We start from the raw sequence: 27,006 nt of genomic DNA on the forward strand, positions 1-27,006 counted from the left end.
AAAATTCATTCAGGTCAATCATACGAGTATTTATAACTTCACAGCTGTTTCTTTTGATCAATGAACGTAAGATTACAATGAACGAACGATTAATCGCAAGAAACTTTACTTCCTTTTTTATTCTACACGGGTTTGTTTGAAAAGAAAAAAAGAAAAGAAAAAAAACTAAACGCTTTTACCGGCAAACGACATCGATATATTTCGATATATCGCTCTACTATTATTCGTAGGTTAGGAAACTGATAACGTAAGATTAACTTGCTAAGAAATGGTTTATATTGCGTGAAATATAGATAAAATCGTACGTGAACGTTTTTATTATTATCATTTAAAAAAAATGGCATTGAAACGAATTAAATTCGTGTTTGTTGGGTAAAGATATCATTTGAAACGAAGAGAGGTTAGGTTTCGTTACGGTTTACAATGGCTGTAGAATTCTTAGTGAACCGGCTAAAAGCCCTTGTTTTACTTCTCTTCGGTGTATTTAGACGTGCTATGTGTTGTTTACGACGTCGTAGAAGATCTTCGTGTGATTCGATACCTCTTTCAGCCGTTGGTGTGGTACCAAACGCTTCAAACAATTTAAATACGGTGAGTTTTCTTAGGTGAGACTTCTTGGAGTCTACTTTTAAATGACATTTTGTTGATCTCTTTAAATACTTTCGCAACTACTATAATAGTAATTATTGAGGATGCTTAATCAAGGAATTAGAAAAATGGGATCATTGGGAAGAAAATCCAGTTGTTGTTGTACCGGATAAACCTGTTAATACGGTACAATCTAAGATTGAACAATACAGGCAGCAAGTGACCAAGTCTACAGAACCTCCTGTGGAGGAACAGCAACCTAACTTTTTTGAGGTAAATTTAATTTAAAAAAAATATTGTAGAAAAGTAAGAAGAGAAAAAGGGAGACGTTAATTTAACATAGTCGTTGTTCCAGGATATGACACCAAAAATTACAAGGCAAACAAAACTTCTTATCAAAGATAAAAAAATAGAGAATGTTTCTCATAATCCTACAAAATTTGCAGTAGCTATTGATCCAATACCAACAGTAAGTTTACACACACACACACACAAACGCAAATATATATAGCTCTAACATTATATTGTTTGACACTAATTAAACATATTTATATTTAGAACGAACTTAAAGAATGGGAAGATAATGCTATCAGTTGGGAAGAAGAAACGAGCGAAGAAATTGGTGATCCTACAAAAGCATTGAGAGAATACAAGCGTAGAGAACGTGAACAACGCCTATTTGAACAGCAACAGAAAAGGCTAGAACGTAATGCTAGGCCACAACCATTAGGAGCAAAAATAAATTCTTGATGTGAAAGAACATTCTTGTTCGAATCAGCATTAAGTTTTATGATATTTTTTAAAGAGATAATGTCTATGTTCTTTGATATGCAGTTAAGAAACAATTCCATCTGTATTGGATATCTTGTAACATTTCTGTTATACATGAGAAACGATTGTGAAACTAAAATCTAATTATACAAAAATTTTAATAACAATTCCATGCTTATATACATAAGCTATTTATACGACGGATATAATTTGAAAATGGCGAGATTATATTCAATATTATCAAATGAAATTGTTCATAAAAGAACATATCTCTCAAATATTGCATTTAAAATTATCTACTCATATATTTTTATTCTTAATCATTTCTTGTAACACTATTAGCCTTGTGATTATTTAAATTATAAATTATAAATTATATATTATATATATATCCGATCGTAAATTAATTACTTTAAAATTGCAATGCAATTATCATTCATAATTTATTTCGCAATAATAATTTCACGTAAGATGGATCGTAATAGTATAATATTGCGTATTTCTCTTATTATTAATTCTATTATTATTATCTATTATTTCTTTGTATGTTAAAAATACAATACACGTACATAGTATTTACAAACATTCCACATTGATTACCTGCACCATTATAATGCATTGCACGTGTTTTACACTCATTAAAGAGAATAACTCACAAAAATATTAATTATGTAAAATGTATTAGATTTTTTGTACCTATTAAGTTTTAGAGAAGCTGTTCTTATAAAAAGAATAAATTTCTTTGAAAGTCTTAGGATATATAATTTCATTATTCTTTATGTTACTATTCTATTATGAACAATTAAATTATAAAAAACAAGAAAGTTATTTAAATCACAGATTTTTTATTTCATTTTTTAATCTACATTTTATTTTTTATATACAAAAATGCGCATCCGGTAATATAATAAAACTTCAATAGAATAAAATTCATAGGCATTATTTCATACAGTCACATAAAAATAGCGCCATAGTTTAATATTAAGATCGACATATAAAAAAATTCATTACTAATAAATTAGAGATAAAGAACGATTCACATTGTTGCTGTTAAATATCGCCGTAAAATTGTATATTTTATCTAAAAGCATAATTTATAAAAATATGGTGTAATCGTAACTAGATTAAATATCTATCTTATCTTTCAGTAATCAAATCGGACAAGCTTTAATCTATTATGACAATGTGTGTATATTTATCGAATAGCGCAATAATAATCAAGAATTGGTATTACCTTCGACAAGAAAAAAATTAAAAGTCCGTATATCTTATATATTTATAGATATAATATTTGTATGATTACGTATCTATCTTTTGCACAATATTACAAAAAGGGCACTTACACATAAAGGACATTCAAAATTACAGTAAATGATATGCATATTGGCAGAAATCTTATGTTGCATCTTTACTTTCAGTATTATAGAATTGAGAACGTTCTTCTTTTTCTCGTTACTGATAGATAATATTTAAGCAAGGCTTAGGTAAATAACACTAAGCCACAATCAAGTAGTGATCAAATAGCGGCTAACACCGTGAATTTGGTGCGAATTGATCAAACCAGAAACCTTTCTTCGATTAAAAAAAGTGTTTGAGATTTTATAAAAATAAACACTCTCTCACACACATACACACTCGTTTTCTCTCTTCTTTTTTCCTTACGAAGGCCTTGAACTTATTTCTCATACTATTGCTTACAATTAAGAAAGGTTTTTAATTTGATCGCTGAGCCGAATATCATTAATCGAGTTACTTGAGAGCTCCGTTTTCAATTTGGTGCGCTTTTAATGTGTGCACACTACACGTGGATCACGTGCAATAAGGACGCCTAGAATACAATCAGAGAGGAATCAGATAAATATTTTCAACACAACCGACATTCCTCAATGAGACTAACGTCATCCGTTTTGCTTTTCATGCACTCCATTTTCTTGTGGCTTCAATGGCTTTATCACATCTATCTCATTTCCTTGTTCCAGATCATGTTGCTGCTGCTTCTTCTTCTTCTTCTTACTCTTCGAAATTTTCCTAGTTGGATTGCAATATTTGATAAAATTTGTTTATTTTTGATAAAATATATTTGATAAAATATACTTTCAGACTCCATTTGAAATATCCGAAATCATTTTATAACAGTTTAACATACTTTCCAAACAATTCCCCATCCTGTATAGATTCTGGAAGTTTCTTGTTTAAAGTTTCTGGAAGTAGCAATGACATTATGCCACCAAAGAGAGCACAGGATCCAAAAATGACCAAAGGCAAGGGTACCCATATTTCGGACTAGAAGATTTTACAATAAATTTATATTCATACTTTATCGATAGGGTCAAATACATATAACGATAACGTATAATTTTCTTACTAAATGATTCACATATGGTGCTATTACACCACCGATACGAGCGAAAGTCGAACTAGCACCAAGACCTACGTTGCGAATAACCGTTGGAAATTGTTCAGCCGTAAAAACATAAATGGCACCGTATGATGACGTGATAGCAAGTTTTCCAATCATAGCAAGGCAAACTACTAACCATGGTTTATCTAAAATGAGATAAAACTAAGCGACCTAACTTTCTTAGGTTGACGTGACTAAAACAATTCAGTTTACTTACCGACAGGGACGAACAACGTGGCGAGTAATGCAAATCCGGAAATCAACATGCAACCACAGAGAATAATTTTTCGGCCCCATCGATTCAACGTGAAAATAAGAAATGTATAGGCGGGTACTTCTACCAAGCCAGATATAAAAAAATTCACGTAATCGTTTCCACCAAGATTGGATGCATGCCAGGATAATCCATAATACGTACCACTATTTACGAGCCTAAACCGATAAGAACGATATACATTTATATTTATATAAACCTTTTACCAGTTTTAGATAAAAGATTTAAATTAAATTATAGAAATATATAACGGGTATATAAAATGAGAAGTACCAGTTAAAGAACAGTAATATGCTTTTTCGTCTTAAATTCGGATATCGGAAAAGATCAAAGAGAGAAGCCTTCTTTGAGTCAGGCATACTATCATCGCTATTATTGCTAAGAAGAGTATCCAGTGCTTCGCGTGGAATCTCCATCCCGTTTTCCTTCGATGCACGCTGAAGTATATCTTTAGCTTCTTCGGCACGACCTTTCATCAATAACCAACGAGCAGATTCTGGAATGAACCTGAAGAAACAATGTATATAATATACATATATGGACCAGTTAATTAAGGATTATTACGAAACGTACCACCAATAAAGAAGAAATGCGATACTCGGAATGGTGATGGCGACCTGCAGCATTCTCCAATCGGTTATCAAATAAGCGAAACCTGCCGTAAGAATGTAACCCGTAGTGAAGAATAATTGACAACCTACGCCAGCTACCAAACGTTTCTTAGGGCCGACCATCTCAAGAGCTGTGGAATGTGAAAGATTAATATTTATACTTATTACAAGGTAAGTTGGGACAGATAAGTTATTAATTTAATTAAATTACCAATTGAGATAAATTTAATTACTAATTTATATAATTTTCGAATAAACGTAATACCATTTTGTATATGAGTTCTTAAATATTCATTTTGATGCATTTCTATCAAGTATAAATATTTAGCATTATCATCTGCCACCGACCTATCCTATTGATGAAATAAATTTATCGTGCACTTTGCACTTTCTAATGAAACATATTCTTTACCTATAACGTAAGCCACCAGGAAAACTCCGCTGGTAGTCGAACCAACGATCAATCTGAAGATTACGTAGGAAATAAACTCTGGCACTATCGCGACCAATATACCGCCGGCTAGCTGGATGACTAAAGACAGGAAGAAAATTGGTCTACGTCCAAACTTATCGGACAAAGCACCAAATATCATCGAGCCAAGCATGACTCCTACCATGAACAATGAGTCCCCCGTAGCTCTCAACCACGCTCTATCGCAGACCAAGTTCCACTGAAAAAGGAAAAGCGGTTCGCATTCACCGATTCACTAGAAAAAGAAATGAGACAGGTTAATCGAGCTTTACGTTTTATCGACAGCAAGCATACCTCAGAAGTAGTGGTACTTTTATATTTTCTCCTGTCGTAAACGTATTCTTCGCACGGTTTAATGCCTTCGGTGTCGGCCAGCTCGCGTGAACCTATCGGGGTTTGAACCGGCCAATTATCGTGACCTTGAGAATTACCATCCAATATGGGATCCCGTCGTAAACATTGCGACCAGCCCTTTAGCTCGTCATCCCAAGGATAACTAGCATTCATCACGTCCTGAGGAAGGTAGAACGTAGCATTCTCGATGTTTTCGTGCGGCAATAGACATCTGACAAAAAGGCAACACGAATTTATACTTTTCGTCTCTGTTTAATCAAAAGTGAGAATAGGATAAAACTAAAAGGAAAAACAAAGAAAGAAAAAGAAAAGGAAAGAAAAGAAAAGAAAACAAATCAATAGCTCGTTGAAAGAAGATAAATTCTGACCTGACATCCATTTTTGCCCCAAGAAAGACCCCTGCCAATTTATGGAATGCGCAGGATATTGCCGGAAGACAAAGTAGCAGATAAACTCGACGTTGATAACGACCGAATTCGCCCATTCGGAGTATCACGTCGTCGTATGCCATTTTTTATCTGCCTTTTTTCGTCGTCTTCTTTTTATAAATTGATCGATCTTCTATATGGCGTTACGTCATACACTCTTTTCCTTTTTTCTCGTTTCTCAGAGATACAACTTCGGATAAACTAACAACGATCAGACGATTTTTGATCGTCGAACTTATGCACACGACGGAACTCCGATTATGTTATCGGGTTTTTGCTGATTCGCATGAATGATTTATGTCTAAAGAAGCACAATGACTGTAAAAAAAAAATATCGCCTTGAAATACACTTGCAATTTAATTTCGAAAATACTATTCTTATTATTATTTTTCTTACGAGTTCTTATTATTATTTTTATACTTTAACGTCGACTTGTATTCTTTCCATTAGGAATATACTCCGACTATTATTTATCTTCACGTTTTCTCTATCGTAACATAGTACAATATCCTTCTTGTTTTCAAAGATTTCAATGACACTCGATTTATTTTATACTGCTCATCGAGAGTATAACGCAATCTTCAAATCAGCATCCAAAAAGAAATATTTTGTCCGTTCGACGTTTTATTTGCCTGCAATCAAATGAATTTATATTATAAATTTAACGAGTTGGAATTTTAATGAAATATTTCGAAGTATATATATATATATTTATTTGTTTGTTTGTTTATTCATTTATTTATTTCAGCCAATATCCTAATGTATATGTTAATTTTGTAACATTGTTTAAAAAAACAACAGAAGCGGACCTGACGTTTATTTGAATTATTCAAGATGGTTACTGATAAATAAAATATATTACATCGCGATGATAATCAAACCGGAGACATTCCTTCAATCGTGCCAATAGCAGTTAACACGATTGTATTGGACTTATCAAAGATAATTAATTCCATACATTAGATCCGTCTCGATCTATCTCAACGCAACGCATATCGTAGAATTATGCACCAAGACGTAAGCATTACGAAACCGAGATTATTATCATCGATTCATTACCAATCATAATCACAAAGAATCGGCCCGCGGTTACGCTTTTACCAACTTCGAGTGAAACTAGAAATAATAATAATAATTTGTATAACACAATAATCAAGTTTCTTCGAAAGATACATAATTACCCTTTTATTAATATAATATAATCTATATTGTAAATCACAATAATAATTAACAACATTTAAAAATATCTAACTTGTTTGTACAATATACATATATAGTACATACTGGAATTATCTCTCATAATCCTACCAATACTTTTCCTCATTTTGCAGACGACGAATTGAATCACAATCGATTAACGATCGAGACAGCTAGATCGCAATCAATTCCTTTAAAAAAGTAAACATCATTGCGACACTCCTGTCTGCTATGTTTACATGTATAGTTACACAATCTTATAAATTAATGATTAACAAAGTTGTACGAGAATCAATTTATAAAAGAACGATAAATGTTAAAAGGCAAAACATGTTTACAGTTTATTCGAGCTCTCTCGAGGGTTTATAGAACGGAACGATTGAAATATGTTTCACGGGCAAGTGATACTAATCGACGATTATACATACATTTTCTCTCTCTCTCTCTCTCTCTCTCTCTCTCTCTCTCTCTCTCTCTCTTTCTCTTTATCTATCTGAAAACCGATTGGTCAATGAATAGATATAATAAATTGAAACTATACCATGTAAACTTGAATTAAATAGATACATTACGACGAACCTAGACGAACGTGTGACAGCCATCAGTATTTATCAGCTTAAATTAGGATCGTTTGAAATGAAACGTATTAGTGTACGGACCCACCATGGACGAATTAATTAGTCGGCCTTTATGTGAATCGACATCATGGCCAATTGATTTCTTCCGATCGAAAGGCAACACGTGCGCTTGAACGGACTACTCTTTTCTTCGATGACAACACGAACGAACATCGATGGCTATGAAATCGAGATCGAATCGATCTTTTATCGGTCTTATCAAATCTCTATTAAGATTGAGTACCAACACAATTGATTTAAATCCTTTTATCCACGAAAAAGAAATTATTTGTTACTAATTATCTTATTTTGCGAATCGTAATATAATTACCAAATTATTATTATCATTATTATTTCTAATAACTTTCTAACGGATATTAGAATTGCTAGAAATCATTTTTAAATAAATCTCTTTAGAAAATTCTACCCTAGGAATAACAATAAACCTTAAATCCTGGAAATACTTTTTAGCAATTTTTAAACCTCTTAGTAAAGTAATATTCGATTTCATAATTTCAGGATATTAAAAAGCGAACGAACAATCGAGGAAAAAGGGATGAAGGAAGACAATTACCGTTCAGAGTTTAATCATTGCGCACGGGGTGGTCCCTCGTGACATCGTAGAAACGAATGAACGTGAGTAACATTCACTATAACGCCGGCACAATGCCGATGGAATGAATTTTTTTTCTTTTTTCTTCTTTTTTGATTGTTTTTTTTTCGAGAAAGAAAGAAACAAAAAAAATCACGTTAACGAAGAACGATCGAAGAGATTAAAAAATGAAAATTATGGATAATAACACTCGCGCTTTCTCATAACACGAAAATTCGATAAGACTCGAGAAGATGAAGGATAAGGTGAAAGAAGATGGTACCAGGTAAGATAAGACAAGAAAAGGGATAGATAGAAGGAGAACACGAGCCTGCGCGCACGAGCTACGGGCGACGACTGCCGGGTGCAGACTTTGCTTTTACTCGCAATGCACAAAGATGACCCTTCTTCTCGGCTCGTACAAGCGCCACGACGATCACCCTCCTACCTCCTCCTTCTTCTCAACCTCTTCTTCTTCTTCTTCTTCTTCTTCTTCTTCTTCTTCTTCTTCTTCTTCTTCTTCTTCTTCTTCTTCTTCTTCATCTTCTTCGAAGCAACCACCACGGTCACCATCGTAAATGGGTCTCTCTCTCTCTCTAAATACCACCGCACGAGTTTTGCAAAAGACACACTGCTGTTGATTCTCATTCTCCTCCTCCTCCTCCTCCTCCTCCTCCTCCTCCTCCTCCTCCTCCTCTTTTACTTCTTCTTCTCCTCTTCCTCTTCTTCCCTCTCCTACTTCTGCAACGGCTCATTCTTTAGGACGTCTGCACGTACCTGCACGTACCTGCACGTCTCACGTTCTAAGAAAATCCCATCGTCCATTCTCAGCATCATCATCATCATCATCATCATCATCGTCGTCGTCGTCGTCGTCGTCGTCGTCGTCGTCGTCCTCGTCCTCGTCCTCCATCTCCTTCTTTTCCTCCTCCTCTTCAGTATCATCATCTTTTTCTTCTTCTTCTTATCTTTTTTTATCCTCTTCCTTTGGATTTTAAGAGCATATCTTTTTTTATTATTGTCTGTGCCCTCCTCAATAAACACTGCCATTTTTAGATCGGAATCATACGTGACCGCATAAGCCCGTACTAATTGTTTCTAATCAATGAAAAAATTGGTACGATGTGCGTGATTAATAGAAGAGATATGAATTTGATACTTTTGTAGAATAGCACGATATGCAGCAAGTTGAGATGAGCGTAAACAATCGAAAGGAATGATATTGTGTCGTGACATCCTATCGCTAAGAATATTGACGACGCTCAGATTTTTCTTGAAATTTTTTGGTTCGATAAGTTTTTAATTTGTTCATCTATAATAACATCAACGAAAATGGCTAACGTAAGAACAAATTTCTAATTAAAATTTGTACTCGGATAATAATTTTATTCGTTATTTTGCCATTATTGTATTTTCATTTTCGTGTAGGAATAATTAATGTTGATTGATCGCGCTTAATTTAATTAATAAATAAAGAGAATATTATTCAAATTATTATTTGAGTAACAATTTGCTATTCACGCAATTTTCTTTTCATTTCCTTTTATTTATATATCAATCTATGTGGTACATATTTAACTCACATTAAACTGCATGCTATGCATTAAAGGCAAACATGTTGATAGCAGATGTCGAAAAGTTAGTTTCAAATTTCCTCATGTCAAGTTCCGTATAGACGTATATATGGAGTTTCCTAAGAAAATCTCTCTCGGGCTTATTTTTTTTTCTTTTTTTATAATTGTCTGTCCGCTCATTTTATTCATAATTTATAAGAAAATTTCAATACTCGTTTTTTTTCAGAGAACTCAAAATTTTTTCGATAAGTATCGATATTGATAAAGAAAGCATAGATTTTGATAGAATCTCATAGATAAAATTATAGGTAGAGCTTTATTGATAGAATCCTATAGATGATCCATTCGTATTATTATTCGTAATATATCGTAAACATATTGAATACGTACGATCGAGATTTCATCTCAATGATAAATTAGTCTACTATAAAACGAATACATAATCGACACGCATGACTGTTCACGACATATGTATGTATGTATCTATGTAAAGTGTACATACATAATACCGCAAACGCCGGATATCCGCTACTAACAAGTTTTGCGCTAACAGAAAGTTAGTATTTTATATAGTAATAGAAAAAAAATCTACCTTTATGAAGTAATATTAAAATTATTTAATATTTTTCAATGAACGTCGTTACAAATATAAGAAAAAATAAAATAAAATAAAATTGTTATAATTAACTATTTAAAATAATCGAAAATGAATGATCTTTATTATAAGCAAAATTTCCTAAAAAGTTGTCATGATATCCAATACTTTTCTAAATCTTCGTGAATCGAACAACGACGAATATATTCGCGCGATCTCGTTTCTGTCATATGGCACAAAAGAATCATACCACTTCTAAGAATGCAATTGTATCGCGTGGCAACGTTGGTAATATGCGCTCATGGATTGCGCATGCTGCATCAGTAATAAACAAATTGCACCTCGTACACGAATAACAACGAAACGATGACGAGATTAACAACGTACATTTACTTTCGTCATTAATATAGGTATTAAAGTGTGAAGAAGCGTTTTATCGGCCCCTACAAATAAATCGTCATCAAATCAATCTTTTATATATAACAGTTATATAATATACCTACATGTATACACATCTATATACCTACGCGCGCGCGCGTATGTGTGTGTACATATATATACATATATATACATGCACTTATAGAGATATTCGTATTCAATATGTGAGAATATAGTTGATGAAAATTGTAATCTGAACATTGTAATGAATAATTAATTGGGAATAATTATTTGAATTACTTATAAATAGAATTAAGTAATTTCTAAGGAAAAAGTTTTCTCTTGCAATGACTTCCCACGACAACGTTGCAAACTCGCCGAAACACATATTCTATTTATAGAATGTGTACACCTATAGTTAGTCCTGATTGGTTCTTTCACTTCTAGTCGTGACTCTACTAGAATTCCACTGGTAAGCGAATAGAAAGAATGTGTATGTGTTAGACATCTGTATTTACTCGAATCCTACTGAAAGAATTTGCAAAAAAGATAGGAAGGGATTTTTCTCTCGAGAAAATCAAGAATTAACTGTGTGTGTGTGTGTGTGTGTGTGTGTGTGTGTGTGTGTGTGTGTGTGTGTGTCATATATATATATATATATATATATATATATATATATATATATATATATATATATAGAATAAATATATAGACATATACTCTCTGATGATGAGAAGAATTATGAAATTCAAGTGTGAAAACGTTTCTCACGATAGGAATATATTAGATTGTATAGACTTTTAAAACATATACGATTACTTTATGTATCTAGGAGATCCTATTTTTATACTAATGTCGAGGATTTTACATTCCGCATAATCATTAATTATTCCCTTACGCCTTTATTTCGCAATCGGCGTCAAGGTATAGACATTAATTATTACACGTGATAAAGCGTGCATACGTTTAATCGAAAATACATACAACATTTTCACAAAACGTAATTATATATATATATGTATGTATGTGTGTGTGTATATGTATGTATATATATATATATATTTATGTAGATAAAAATATAAAACTTTTAAATGAACAATAGAGAAAAAACAATGTTTAACGAAATCAGCTGTAATTCTTTAATCATTCTTATACTATCGTACTATGCTACTATCGTAGATGATCTCATAGTGCATTGAACTTATCAACATCGTTCTTGATAACATTACCAACGGAAGTAATAAAAATTAAGTTCAATGCATTTCACTTTCATTTCAGTTAACTATACACGATCGATTATCATCTACTTGTATGTATCAAGTCGTTCATTTATTTAACTTTTTTAATAGTGAAATAACTTTACGTGCCTCTCGGGTTACGGTCTTATCTCTATCTCGAAAGTCGAATTGAATGTAAACGCGATGCATGCCACGCACGTGTACACGCACGAGACGATTAAAACACCATTCCACTTATCGTAAGTCACTCTTCACGAATCATCTTACACGAAATCAAAGCCACTATATACATATATATTTTTTATATACAATAATATAATATAATATATATAATATATATATATGCATATATTTAACAATTATTAGATTTCGTAAAGCAACATTTCTATCGACATGAAAAATTTTATTCAAAAAAAAGTTCTGATTTCGTAAATATATCTAGGATCAATTCTTCAAAATCCTAACGAACAAATCTCGAACTTTAGAAATATTATATTTCATAAAATAACATTTCTATCGAAATCAAGAATCGTATTCCAAAAAAGTTTAATTTCGTAAACGTGGAAATTTTCAAGAACATTTTCGAAGATTTTAACGAGTGAATTTTATGAAAATCATAGTGCGAATAATAAATATCAAGATCAAAATTATTGAAAGAAGGTTGGATGCGAATAAACTGGAGAATCATCCTTGCTCCACTTAACTCTGTGTCCGATCTTATCCCAATAACACATATCGAGTGTAAGTACACTCACATTCATACTCGCACTCACACGAGCATGAGCACGTAGGATGCGAGTAGGGGCGCGACAAGGCATGAGAAAGAAAGAAAAAGAGAGAAAAAGAATTATAAAGGTAGATGCCTTCGATGCAACTCGTTCTTCCCAAGCGAGTTCACCGTGCGCCCTTGCAAGGACAGCGTCCTTTTTCAGGGCTTTCGGGTACCATCGAGATAAGAAGAATGAGAAGGGATTCTCGCAAAGAAGATGAAGAAGAGGAAGAGGAGGAGGAAAATAAGGAGAAGAAGAAGATGGCAATAATACCACGACAAACGTGCCTCTTCGGTTCTCTCTCCCACGTTCTCTTAGTAACTCCTCTCATTTAACAAGGGAAGGATTACAAGTGGAAACATTTTGTTGGTATGCCATCTATCTTCAAATTTAATCGCTTGTGATTCTATCAAGAATTTAAAACTTTTTGAACAAATTTGTTTCTTTTTTTCTTTTTTATTTTTGCTTCTTAAAACGTCGGCTTAGAAGTCAAAGAAATTTTGGAATAAAAATTTTATTTCAGATATCGTTTCTACGTAAAGTATATTCTTATTTATATATATAAAAATTCTTAAATTTCTCAGTCACATTGCATCCAATTTCATTATCCATCTTTTTCAATCTTCATAGGAGGTGTCAATATAGCAATTTTCAAAAAAAAATAAAAAAGGAAAAAAAAAGCGTGCATACCTAAGTTTTTTAAATATCAAAAGGCTTACCATAAGGGCTACATTTTGGCTAAAACGTGGGACTGAGAGAATCTTTCCACTTTTGATTCTTCCCATCACACCCCACTCTCCTCCTTCGTTCCCTTCCCGCCTTTTATCGCTCTCTCTTTCTGTCTCTTTCTTTCTCTCTCAGATGAGCGAGCAAGCGAACGCTCGCGCGCGCGCCGCAAACCAGTCACGATTTTTCACGCAGTGGGAGCTAGTCGAAGCCGCTCCTTACTATAAATAGCATTCGAGTTCACTCTCGAGAGCGAGGCCGGTCTTGGCCTCCAACGGAGACGACGACGACGACGACGTAGACGACATAGACGACGTAGACGACGACGACGACAACGACGACGACGACAACGACGACGACGACGACGACGTAGACGACGTAGACGACGACAACGACGACGAAGACGACAAAAGGGAACAGCTAAAAAGGGGTAACACTGGGTAAGGTCTCCTGCGTAAAGAGATAGTAGTGATCTCGAAAAGAGAAGAGGAGGAGAAGGAGGAGGATGAGAAGAAAGAGAAGCAGCAAGAAAGATTGGAATGTTTATGAGAGAAAAAAGACCGATCGAAAGAAGAAAACGTTAATGGACCGAGTAGAGCGAAGTAGAAGGGTGGGGGATGGTAGATGAAAGCTAGACATGAGAGGGTTGTAGATCGGGGGTTGGAGAGTAGAAAGCGAGAGCTAAATGAAACCTTGTCGGGATCCGGAGATCGTCTAAGTGTGCGGAGAAGTAGTAGAGCATAGTTACTCATGATTCTCTGTGTTCCGCTGGCAACACGCTGCTAGCTTGAAACTTATACCGAGTTGACCGAGTTATGTTAGAGAGTTAGCGTTTTTGTAACGGAACGTAAGCGATCTTTCGAGTGTTAACTATGCCTCGAATTTACGTTCTTATTCTTTGAACAACATCGTATACTGAAAACAACAAGTATATACATTTATACGTATATGTATATTAACTTTAAAAGATTTAATACGTTCAATAGACGCATGCCTTTTTTAAAATCATATATATTATTTTCACTTTTAAAGGGTAAAAAGACGAAGTTATTGATAATATATTTTTAATGATATATAAAAATATTTATTTATTTTTATTCGAGTCGTTGATATATTTATTCTTAAATTTATAATAATAACGAGAAGGATACAAGATCCAGATTTTGATCCTTCGTTTTTCTTTCGTCGACTTAATCACGTTTTATCTTAGGTTTTATCTTTGAAAAATTTTGCAATAATGAGTACCCTTTTAAAGGACGAATGAAACACATTTTCTTGATATCAGAACGTCGACGCAAATTCCACGAGCTTCCCGTTGGCCATCGCGTAGATATTTTTCTTTTTCTTTTCTTTTTTTCTTTTTCTGATTTGCTTCTTCTACTTTTATTTTCTTTCAGTTTTATTCGCACGTGAGTAATACGACGACATCTTTCTGGCGCCTCCTTTACCTTCTTTGAATGCACACGGCACTCGAAGAACGACTTTATGCGTTCGTTATAAAAGTATTGGAAATAAAAAAAAAAGAAAACTCAACGAATAGAGTAGTCGGTTTTATGTTTAACGTTTATTCGTTAGTACCAATAAACGGGGAATACGCGTACATAGTAATTGCCTATAACATCAAGTACTATAAATAAACGCGAATAGCAAATTTACGAAGCTGATTAAGGTATTCGGCGATAGGCATGCAATTTAATGCAATATTGCTTCCTCTCGAAATAATCTTTTAATCTGTACAAAAACTTGTCAATCTCTTGACTTTCGTTAATTTCACTAACGTTCTTGTCAAATAAATCTCTATCGGCAATCATTTAAGTTAATCGGATTCATTGATCTGCCAATTCATTTCTATCAGACGATGCTTCCTTGTGTTTGATCTAACAATCAATTGATTTCTTACGTCTTTCTTTCACATTCCGCGTGTCGATCTAGATTAAAAATTATTTAAAAAGAAAATCTTTTTTCAACTATTAGTATAAAAATAATATATTACTTAAAGATATCGAATTCTTAATTATCGATAATAATCTCAATTTTAATGATCTCATATTAGTTTGTACCAATGATAAAAGTATATTATTTAAAGATTTTCGAATTTTATTTTATAATTATCGTTAAAATCACAATTGAATGTTTCGTAGTTCTTTGAACTAACTATAGAATGAAGGATTTCTTTACGTATCTCTTGCTCGAACAGAACGAATTTAACGATTGAAACGAGACAAGATTGATTCGCTTAATCGTGAGCTATCAGCTGCTGCAACAATGCAACTGCATTTCAAGTTCAAGCAGAATTCATTTCGCCTTATACGAAAACGTGATAGGAAAGAGTCGTTCGAAATAAAAACAAATATTCAATTAAATTGAATCATGAAAAATACAAAAAATTAATCTCATATTGATTAATTAAACTTTTCGATAATTTTACGTCATCTCGTCCATCCTTGAATATAATTACATTCGAATACGTTGAATAGGATTATGTAAATCGTTCGTGCCAAAGAATACATTTGCTTGATAATTAATCCATTCGTACGTAAATAATTTCGCCGGATTTAGTCTATAGTATCGCATCGTGTCTCAGAATTCAAGCATTACAATTATCATGTTTATTTAAGGAAGGTCATTTCGCGATATACGTATATTTATCTATCGCTACAAACGTCCTTTATTGCAATCGTCACGAAAACGATAATTAATGAATTCATTTTTGAACGATACTTCGATGCTATCTTTCAATCCGAACTGAAACATTACAAATATATTAAATTTCGAAGGAAATTTTTTTTCCGTCGTTTAAAATGATTAAAATCAATGATAAACCAAGAAAATATTTAAAACGGACGTAATATCGGTATTATTAAATTACATTATTTACGTGAGATCAAATTCGAAACTCGTCGTCTCTCGTTCTCGCGGTTTCAGTTTCGCTTTCCCGGATGAAACCATAGGCGTGAAACTAGTTGCCAAGATTTCGTTTAATTAAAATTACGCCAAAAATAGAATCGTGCATGATCGTGTCCCCTGAGATTCTTCCTTTGCCTTTAAATCATTAGGAACATTTTCGAGTTTACCAAGTTTAACTCGATTTCATACGTAGATGTATATATATACGCATATAGTAAATAAGTACGTAAGTACATACATGTTAATACGAATACAAAATAATACTATTTTATCGACTTAATTTTAATAATTATGATAATGATCGCGAAAAATGTCATTACGTTGTCAGCCTCGTAAAAGTTTGCTCTCTTATTAACGCTTTGTTTCGATTGTATGTATATATGTAAAGAGTAAAACAAGTCTGGAAATGACGTCTTTAAAAATCACATTTTCTCTATTGAAACCATTCTAAACTCTCTGTCATTAACATTGATTATGCAACGTTCGTATCACGCCATTAACGAATAAGGAACGAAGATAAATCTGTTTTCTAATAAAATTTAGTAACTGTCGACGTTAATCGATACTCTAGACAGTGCAATGCAAATAGAAGAGGTTTCAAACGACCTTTGTATCTTTTAATCTTTTCTTACTATCACTCGCAATGAAACGAACTACTAAGATCAAATAAAAATATAATATTTTATGTAAGGCGAATTTGAAGATTCTTTTCCTTTTCCTTTTTTTTTTTTTTTTTTTACCGGAAAAAACGTTCCGAAGTCCGAACGTTATGTAAAACTTTACAATCGATGCACCAAAATTTAACATTTATATAACGAAAGTAGAATATATAGAAATACGTGCTTTGAAATTATTTGATGATAAGCTATATAATAAGATTTATGTATAGAATCGATTCCTATTGAACAATAATAGGGAGTATAATACAATTCTGTTTTTACACGCGAAATTTTTTTTGAAGATTTGGATTTAACACGATCGATCCAAAATTACAAAAAAAAAAAAAATTATTTCGTATTATGTTTGAATGCGACTCTTAGTTCGCATTATTCACTTCCATGTTTGTTGTTTTTGATTTTAATTAGAATTGATTTTATGCAAACGTATGCGTTTATTGTCAAACAATGACAATGAATAAAATCTTTTTCTAATTCATATTATGATATTATTTCGCATAATTTTTGTGTTTATGAATCAGTAGCGTGTTATTTTTCTTTCCAAATGATAATTTACCTTATGTAATGCAAACGTGTGTATATCTATGTGCCTGTTTGTGTAGGTGAGTCGATGTGTATACAATCTTTATAAAATAAAAAGTGAAAGCACATAAAAATGATAAGATTTTAACATCATTTTTTTTCGTAGGGTTTATTGTATTATTTTTGTTGATTGTTTAAGTCCGAAATCAATCTTCTATTTTCCATAAATACAATATATTTTCTTTTTCACGCGAATTTTTTTTTATACGTATTCTTCAAAAATATATCTATCATATAAAAACAGAATTGGATATATCTAAATATTGAAATATAATATATTATATTTATATATAGTGTCCGAGAACAAGTAAGAAATATTGTATGAGTGATCTTAATTAGCACAGTAAAAAAATAAAGAAAAAATTCACATAAACGTATGTCCTATTTGATTTTGTTCTCGAGTTATAGTAAACTTTTTATCGCAATAATTCTTTCGTTAGATCGACTTATATTCTTCTTGGATGAATTGAGAACAAAGTTTCCAGCAAATCCAAGCCACATTTGAACATATGGAGAGAATAAGACGGGCATTGGTAAGACATCTGCAAGCTTGTGTTCATGTCAGATGCGAGGAGATCATTTCAAATATCTCTTATAAAAATAAGCAGATAGAGTTTGTTGAAAATCAAGTCGGTTATAAATCACAAACAAAATCAAATAAGACATATGTTTATTGTAACTTTTTTATTCTTTAGATATACTGAAGTTATTCTTTAAATATTTTCTACTTGTTCTCGAAAACCACAGTATATATTATATATTATATGGAGGCTTAGTCAATAACTATCACTACCTCGAATATGGTACAAGTGCAGTAACATGCATACGTGTGTACTTGCAACAGAAATATGATCTTAAATATATAATCCATCTCGAACAATTCATTTTTTTCTACTTATATATTTTTCTAACTTCAATCAAAAAGCATATATAGGTTATTACAGTTGCGTGAATTACCAGAGTTTTTCAAAATATCTCAGCGCAATTTTAATACTTTTTTTATTGAAAATGACACGAAGAATCATTTCAAAGAAAATCGTAGTGTCTCATTTAAAAACAAAATATCGATAACTTTGAAATCTCCTTAAAAAAAGAAATGACCATGAGAAAAAATTCTTCCCACCATCGTATTATTGTTTTAAACATTTTTTTTCCCCTATAAAACCAAAAATAACGGCAACATTAAAGGTGATAATAGTTATTGATTCATCCTACATATCAGATACTCTGGCATATATATATATATATATATATATATATATATATCCCTTATATATATTACAGAGATACATATTCGAAAAAAAATTACTTATACAATATAAGTAAACGTTCGAAAAAAAGAAATTGGTATTCCATCTATCAATATATCTTCGCGCTCTTTTTTCATACAGTCAGGCATGCGCATTATGTCATCGCCAAAGTTCGGCAATATTCCGTCGTAATAGCAGCACCAAACGTTTATTCAATACGTGTTCACACTTCGTTGAATAAGGTTACAAACTCGTGACACAAAATATCCAAATAGGATCTATTTATCTATGCTAGATATTTTATAGCTTACATGTACCCACACTGTTACATTTCTTAATTAAGAAATTATGTACGAACCATTTTATGTCACAGTTACTCAATTACAATATCGATAAAAAGAAAGAAGATATTAATCGAAAAAATTGTAAGAAATATAAATAAAAAGCAGAAATAGGTCGACGATCAATGTCAGAAGTTCGCGCCTTTTTTCCGATAGTCGCCATATTGAAGATAAACACTTGCGCATCACGTATAAATTGGCGTAGTGATATCGGCGAACCGAGCTAACAAATAAGTCAAATATAAAAGTTCGATAAATTAGGATGTATAATTACCCCAGATGTATAAAACGCTTCGCGTGGCTTCGTTTTCTTATCCTGGTCTCAGTGAAATCGTGCATGCATCAAAATGATAAATAAACCGTATGATGTATCAACGAAAAATTCCGATCGTTATGGTAGACAAAGAGAATCAGTTTACAACTTGACCACGATTAGCCGGCCGGTCCCAACACTGTTAATCGATAAAGCTCGCGAAAAGGAAAGGCATGTTTCCGTAAATGGACACACCGATTCGAGTCGAGGTACGCGTGAAAAAAAATATCGACTCGAAAACGAAAGCTTCTCTCTCATGAAAATCGACGTGGACACGCGCGTTACGCGGTAAACGTCGATTTTCACAAAGAGTTACTACCGATGAAACGTCAAAAGCAGACACGCAATTACGAGCAAAACGGAAGACGAGGTCGGAACCGAGGACGCACCGAGCAATTCTCCGAGTCACCGACAGATGGCACGTTTGCACGAAAAAGAGAAACGCTCGAGTGATTATCGAACGCTCTACCTTACTCTACGACGCGACATACATAACGCGCACAACAATGTGTCTTCTTCAGCATTGCCAACCGTATATGCGTTATGAAAAATGCATAAATCTGATTCTTTTTTGAACAATTTTTTTTTTAACGTTGATAACGTTGAATACATTCCTGAATAATTACCTTACATTGTGGAAAAAGTTCAATTTTCTTCCATCCATCCAATCTCTCTCTTTCTCTCTTTTTTTTCTTTTCCAATTTTACGAATATCCAAAAAAACACAAGGAAAAATATTTCGATTTTTATGGTCCTTTTAAAATCAATTGGACGATAATAAAATCGTAAACACGAATTCGTTCTATTTTGACGCGTGATGATAGATATGCGCGGTCAAGTGTATGGATTCTATTTGAAACCTACAACCAACTGCAATCGTCGCGGAACTGGGATTAGAAAGTAGCTCGTGGATCTTAGATAACTTACATAGTTGAAAGAAGAAACCGCCAAACGTACCACACCGTTACGATATTTTCTATATACTTTGATAAACCATATAATCTAACATCTCAACGATCTATAGATACATAGAAACCAGAAGAAATTATCGACTATTTTCTAACGGAGGAATGTGTCGAGGTATGATCAATAAGAAATCGGCAACTTCCGTTCAAAAGGGCATATTAAAACAGAATGAATAAGAAATCGACGACTTCCGGTTAAGCATTGAGATAGAGAGAGAGAGAGAGAAAGAGAAGGAAAAGTAAATAGGAGATCGGCCATTTCCTACTCGACGAACAAGAAACAATATATAATATTCACGAAACTCTTATATCTCGAATAACTTACTCTACAAAGTTCGTCTTATAAAAGAAGTTTTTATTTACTTTGTTTACCATTCAATAGTAACGAAAATAATATCACAAAAAATTATTTATGCGACATATTAATTATACTTTCTGCTAATAAAGTCGATTCACACATTTCAGTTCAATGTTAGTTCAGTCATCGATCGTCCTATTTTTTCTAGATCGTCAGAGATCGTCCGAGATCGTGCTTCGTTAGCAATATCTTTTTTTAAATGATTGACGAAATTCTAGTAGCTTATAGTCTATCGTATATTGTTGCTTTGTAAAGATATAACAAAATGCCAAGTGGCATACAAGTATATTGAACTGATACGTGTGAATATAAATGACGGAAACTGAACTGTAACTGGGGAGTGATGGGAACGAAGACTGGACTGACAATTAGACTGAACTAAAATGTGTGAATCGACCTTAAATGCGCTATATAATAATCGTGAGAAAAAAACATTGTCGTTACGTTTTATGTTTCTATCTCATTTATAGGATGCCTGTACTTGACCTTTGTCCTCATACTCAGTCTATTAACCACAGACTAACCTCGAAGTAACAGTTGCTAACGTAAAAAAGAAAAAAGGAAAAGAGGGAAAAAGAAAATAGAAACAAAAGAAAAAAAAAAGAAAACTTTCCGTGGTCGCCAGTTAGTAATTACGACGTCGTCTGTCGTTTACATTTGTCAGTACATTGTGCCGCTAAAGCTGGCTCGAGAATTTCGAAAGGTCACTTAGTCGGACGTTAATTTGAGGTGAATGCACCATGACTATGGAATGACATCTTTATAGAGCAACGCCTCTGCCACGGAAATCTAATTATCAAATATTTCTAGAATTACATTGTAAATTTGATATACGTATATACAGAGTGTCTCAATCAAATGTGTCCACCCATGACTATTATGAGATCCAGTAATTTCTTTCAAAAAACGCCGAGACAAGTCACATTGATTTCATTCGAATTATATTGGATGTATTGTAAAATGTTTGACGCATCACTCAGCAAAGATTTTATTACCGTATGAAAACTAACGATATACAATTTGGATATTTAATAAAATAAAAGTTGTTTTCAACTTGATATGCGAAACGCATTTTATCGGGAACTATTGACTATTGAAAACTAATTAAAAAAAAAAAAAAAAAAAAAAGAAAGAAGAAAAAAATAGCATCGTTTCAAGAATAATTAAAAGATCTTTCAAATAATATGCAACTTCATTCCTGTTGTCGTTTAAGATTTTCAAAGGAGTTGTCACAATTCTTCGAGGATTAGCCCGAAGTAGATGAATATATATACCCTTCGAAAACGAAATCAACCTGTTTCGAGACTTTTAGAAAAAATTCATTCAGATTTCATAATAATCTTGGTAGACACTTTTTTCGTTTGGACACTCTGTATATTCTATATAGATATGTATGTAATGTACGCATATGTATGTAAAAACGTATAAATCTCGAAAGATATGATTAAACACCAGGAAGTTCTAGAAGAAGAATATAATAGGTAGGAAGAAATACTCCTTGCGCGGTAACGTATATTTAACGATATATAAAAAAATCTAATCTCACTAATTCTCGATGACATTCCAACTTTATTAATCTTGTTATTGTTGTAATGATAACTAGTAATGTAATATAAATATATATACATTATTGTACAAATATTGTATACACTTCATATATAGCATGTACACTTCGTAATAAGACTTGTTATTTCTAAGAAAGCAGCTATCTATGTTGTTATGCAAGCTATTTATAAATTCAAAATACAGGAATATTTTTAAGCGCGATAATCTATTCCAATCTATACCTTTCTTTCTCTTCTATTAATTATTGTATTACGATAAAAATAATAAGATAGACAATGAAAATTTATATATACAATCTTTATCAATATAACTTAAAATTCTTTCCTTTTTCATTATTTAATATCGAAATTTAATTTAAACGCGATAACAATCACAACGATATTATCTCAAATATCTAAGAGATTAATTACGATTAGAAAGGGGATAGTAACTTCTGAAGAGACAAATAAATTTCTCATACAAATCTTGTTCAAACTCGATAATCAACGACCGAACTACAGTTAGTACGTAACATCTTTCTGCTAATCAATCGAATGACTAATAACAAACTGAACATAATCATGTAAAGAATTGCATGGCGCCAAGAGAAGATTAAAATTCCAATCTATCTATAGACACTTCCGCGTTCGTGAGTTGTGGACACAAAGTTTTCGCGGAAAACAAGTACGCCTACTTTTTTATACAGGTTGATTATCAGCTGGATATCTCATTTATTAGGAAAAGTAAAAAAATATATATATTAAGAAACTTTTCATGATATTGTGCGTCAAATATTTTAAAAAATAAAACAATAATTCTTATTAAATTTAATGATTTTTAGATTGTCTTGGAACAATCACAGTATTTTGTTAATTAATTAGATATTTTACTGAATTATCTTTAAAAAATTATTAAACAAGTGCAGATCTCAAATTAATGATTAATGTGACATTAGCATGTTTAAGTAATATGATCAAAATATGTACCTTTAAATGTAAACGATCTTAAGAATTCATGAAAAAATGAAGAATATATAAAACAGTCTTACAATAAGTTTAGTTATTACATTATTAAGGCTGTTAATTAAAAACAAAAACTTTAAAATTAATTTATAATAAGAAAAAAAAATAATAACTTACTTAATATAATAAATGTTCTAAGTATCCACTATTTTCTTGTATGCACAGTCAACATCTCGTAATCGTATTTCTTCGTATATTTTGTAACATCTCAAGTGTTATTAACGACGTTTATAATTTTCGCTTGTAGTTGAACTAAATTTTGATTTCACTAAGATTAGTATTACTGTTTCTGTCTACATAGCATATTTCACGCGTTAAAATCTGGTTAATTATTAACTTTAGACCTATACTTGTTCAATAATTTTTTAAAGATAATCGATTAAAATATTTAATTAATTAAAAAAAAAAATACAGAAGATACTCCATAAGACAAAGTAAAAATCATTAAATTAACGATTTAATTGATATTATTGTTTTTATTTCGTATTCTTACAAGTATGTAAAAATATTCGACAGATAAGATCATAAAACTTTTTTTAATATATTGTTTTAATATATTTCTTTTAAGAAAGGAAATATTTAAACGGCTTTTAATTTATAATCTATATATATATATATAGATCATATGTCGTATAGTCGTAGATATAAGTACATATCTCTTGCATTGGAAAATCATCATCTCGGGTAACGTTACATTCTCGCGAGATTTTAGAAATATACATCTTTCCAATTTATTTTTACCGATACAATCAACGTTCCATTTATATTGATGAAACGTCGATAACATATCGGCAATCGACTTATCAATATTATCAATACAGAACAGCATTTCGCTACATGTGAGAAAAACCGTTGACCGATATACGTCATTTGCTATTGTTATGATATATCCAATATATCATACGAGCATTTATCCATCGGTCAGTTACGTAGTTTCTTAGAATGATTAATAAATTTATCTTTGCATTCACGTAAAAAGATATTTTTACACGTAGAAAAAAATAAAAAGATCATTATTATCGATATTCTTCTATATCTCAAAATTGTCCTAGTTCATCGTAAAATTAGATATATTTCAAAAATTAAACAATTTAAATACTCGAAATAATCGCACTGTCGTGCGATATCTATGAAGTAATCGTCTCGAGTAATCGTCTTGTATTAATATTATTCGTTCTGAGAGCTCGCATGAGATTTGAATATTCGATCATACACACGATACAACATCGAAAGGCCGCTAGGGTCTATCGCGATTTAGATCTCTTTTAAACTGACTCACATAATGCGACTCTCCATTCGCATTCCTATTCTCTCTTCTTCCTTTCTTTTGACCAATAAATGAAACTATAAATTCACGTAAATGCATATACGTGCGTGTGATCTAATAAAGGTCATTAAAATTTCCATTCAAATACGATCGAACTTCATATCTATCTCTTGAGATTCACATTTCATGACATTCTCTTTTAGAGTTAAAGCATGTAATAAAACAATTCACGATATAAATAGACACGTCCCCTTTTTTCTTATAATCAGACTCGTTCGTTTGCGTGCTTATTAAATATCACTTTTAAATAAAAATCTATTTTTATTATCTCATACTTAGAAATGTAACATGTTAGTCTTGAGTTGACGATATGATTTTTAGATCTATCCTGACCTAACATACCAAATTACTTTGTACATTAAAGATTTTTACAAGAAAGCTATATATATATATATGTATATATATGTACATATATATACATATATATACATATATATATATATATATAAAAGAAGGTAGAGGAACCGTGCAACACGTAAGAAAAGTTCCATATCACTAATGAGATTTCATAGATTTTTTTATAAGATACAAATACAATTCAATCCAAAGATCGAATAGTAATGTAAAAATGTTTCACTAATTACAAGATAATAACCATCTTTTAATAATTAGATAGTTTACTAATCTTGTATAATAAATATACAATTAAAAAAGTATACAAATCATTTTTATTTCTAAAGTTTGATTATTATATTAATTTTCATCTGAACGCGATGATACTTTGATCTCGTACTTGTATACAACCAGAAATAAAATTTAATCCTTACATTTAATAAGTGCCACCAATTGTGAATAATTAATGATAAGTTAAGCTTTTCTGTAAAGTTACAAATACTAGTTATAAGCTAGTATTCGTATAATATATAGAATATAAACATATCTACTAGTCGTAAGCTTCGTAATTAACATGACACCGTTGACTTCGTGAAAAAAAAATTGAAAAATAATAATTAGAAACGTAATTTCTATGTCATCCACGTGTACACTACACGTGCAAAATATAAAAACATAAACGATAACAGTAACGAATCGCACGGTCAGAGACGTGAATATATATCTCCGTCACGTGATTCGACGGAAAAAAAAATCAATAAAAACACGACTTTGATATAATTTGTTTAATAACATCGCAAAATAAATCACAGAAAAAGACGATCGAATAGCGTCTAGTCTTATTTTTTATAATTTTCATCGTAAAATAGACGTTAATGAAGATCGAACTTACCCGATAGCTTCTCTTGTTTTTTGTCTTCTCCGAATTTAACAGGTTGTAGGTTTATCGAAGAAATAATTATCAATAACAAATGCCGGGTAATAATACGTCATAAGTTTAAGAAAAAAATGTATTGCACGAGCATCGAATTGTTCTTATTTCGTTGATTAATCGAAAATATTGCACTATAACCATTGAAATCGATAAAGGAATGACAATTTCCTTGTTTGCCAAACAACGTAACTAAGCGTATGTACGTATTTATAAAAAAAAAAAAAAAATAACAATTTGTTTATCCACTTTCGAATTATTCAAAACTCGCCCTTGAGCGAATCCTAACCTTTCGTTTTATTTTTAGGGTCTTTTATAAAGTCGTTACTCAAAAACGAGTCTATCAAGTACTTGTAACATTTGACTATGTTCACTCTATTTATCGATCGATTGTCGCTAATATCGATTATGAACATTGTACAACGAAATTGTCACGATAAAATTTCTCGAATCCGTTGTTTTTTATTGTTTCGTTTTATATTCTAACAACGAAGAGTTTCGAATTGTTGAAAAGAAATGTCGCCATGTGTGAAATACCTTACGATTTTTCTGGCATTCATAATCGACGACATAATCGGGAACGCCATTATTGAAAAGGATAAGATTTTCCCGATCGTCGTGTTAGACGATACTCTCACACCGACACGTTCCAATTCGTACGTTTGTACGGACTTAACTGACGGTCGGAACTTTATAATTTTCAGGTCGCGTATGCAACTACGGAACGTACGTATCGTCAAGGACGCGGTCACTACGATGCGATTGCAATTTCGTACGATTCGTCCTGGGTGCGAGGGCGCAAAATTTTGTTTAAATCAATTAACATATAATACGATCTAGCATTGTCAATAGTTATTTGTTGTTGATTC

At 32.0% G+C, this 27,006-nt stretch overlaps 2 protein-coding genes across 5 annotated transcripts; one reads left to right on the forward strand and one right to left on the reverse strand.

Moving 5' to 3' along the window:
• Positions 1-115: 115 nt before the first annotated feature.
• On the forward strand, positions 116-2,692 carry LOC127068238 (receptor-binding cancer antigen expressed on SiSo cells). The gene is made up of 4 exons (XM_051004138.1): positions 116-591; positions 706-861; positions 944-1,057; positions 1,147-2,692. The coding sequence occupies exons 1-4, from the start codon at positions 424-426 to the stop codon at positions 1,336-1,338; spliced, it is 630 nt and encodes a 209-aa protein (XP_050860095.1). The 5' UTR covers positions 116-423; the 3' UTR covers positions 1,339-2,692.
• Positions 2,185-26,694, reverse strand: LOC127068230 (organic cation transporter protein-like). Of its 4 annotated transcripts, none has more exons than XM_051004123.1 (11): positions 26,675-26,694; positions 6,297-6,532; positions 5,840-6,217; positions 5,412-5,682; positions 5,058-5,316; positions 4,608-4,776; positions 4,308-4,541; positions 3,978-4,192; positions 3,725-3,906; positions 3,506-3,642; positions 2,185-3,387 (listed from the first exon to the last, which is right to left on the reverse strand). In XM_051004123.1, the coding sequence occupies exons 3-11, from the start codon at positions 5,980-5,982 to the stop codon at positions 3,258-3,260; spliced, it is 1,740 nt and encodes a 579-aa protein (XP_050860080.1). In that variant the 5' UTR covers positions 5,983-6,217; positions 6,297-6,532; positions 26,675-26,694; the 3' UTR covers positions 2,185-3,257. The 4 variants fall into 4 exon arrangements, with proteins under 4 accessions (XP_050860080.1, XP_050860069.1, XP_050860050.1 ...); XM_051004112.1 differs by lacking the exon at positions 26,675-26,694 and adding an exon at positions 26,099-26,621; XM_051004093.1 differs by lacking the exon at positions 26,675-26,694 and adding an exon at positions 19,619-20,078.
• Between the last annotated feature and the right edge of the window lie 312 nt (positions 26,695-27,006).

Source organism: Vespula vulgaris, chromosome 1, assembly GCF_905475345.1.
Source record: "Vespula vulgaris chromosome 1, iyVesVulg1.1, whole genome shotgun sequence".
In the NCBI taxonomy this organism is placed as follows: domain Eukaryota; kingdom Metazoa; phylum Arthropoda; class Insecta; order Hymenoptera; family Vespidae; genus Vespula; species Vespula vulgaris.

Coding starts and splice junctions, on each gene's coding strand:
- LOC127068238 (XM_051004138.1), top strand. CDS start 424: ATGGCTGTAGAATTCTTAGTGAACCGGCTAAAAGCCCTTGTTTTACTT. Junction 592..705: donor CTTCAAACAATTTAAATACG/GTGAGTTTTCTT, acceptor TGCTTAATCAAG/GAATTAGAAAAATGGGATCA. Junction 862..943: donor AGCAACCTAACTTTTTTGAG/GTAAATTTAATT, acceptor TCGTTGTTCCAG/GATATGACACCAAAAATTAC.
- LOC127068230 (XM_051004123.1), bottom strand. CDS start 5,982: ATGGCATACGACGACGTGATACTCCGAATGGGCGAATTCGGTCGTTAT. Junction 5,683..5,839: donor GGGGCAAAAATGGATGTCAG/GTCAGAATTTAT, acceptor CCTTTTTGTCAG/ATGTCTATTGCCGCACGAAA. Junction 3,643..3,724: donor CACCATATGTGAATCATTTA/GTAAGAAAATTA, acceptor AAAATCTTCTAG/TCCGAAATATGGGTACCCTT.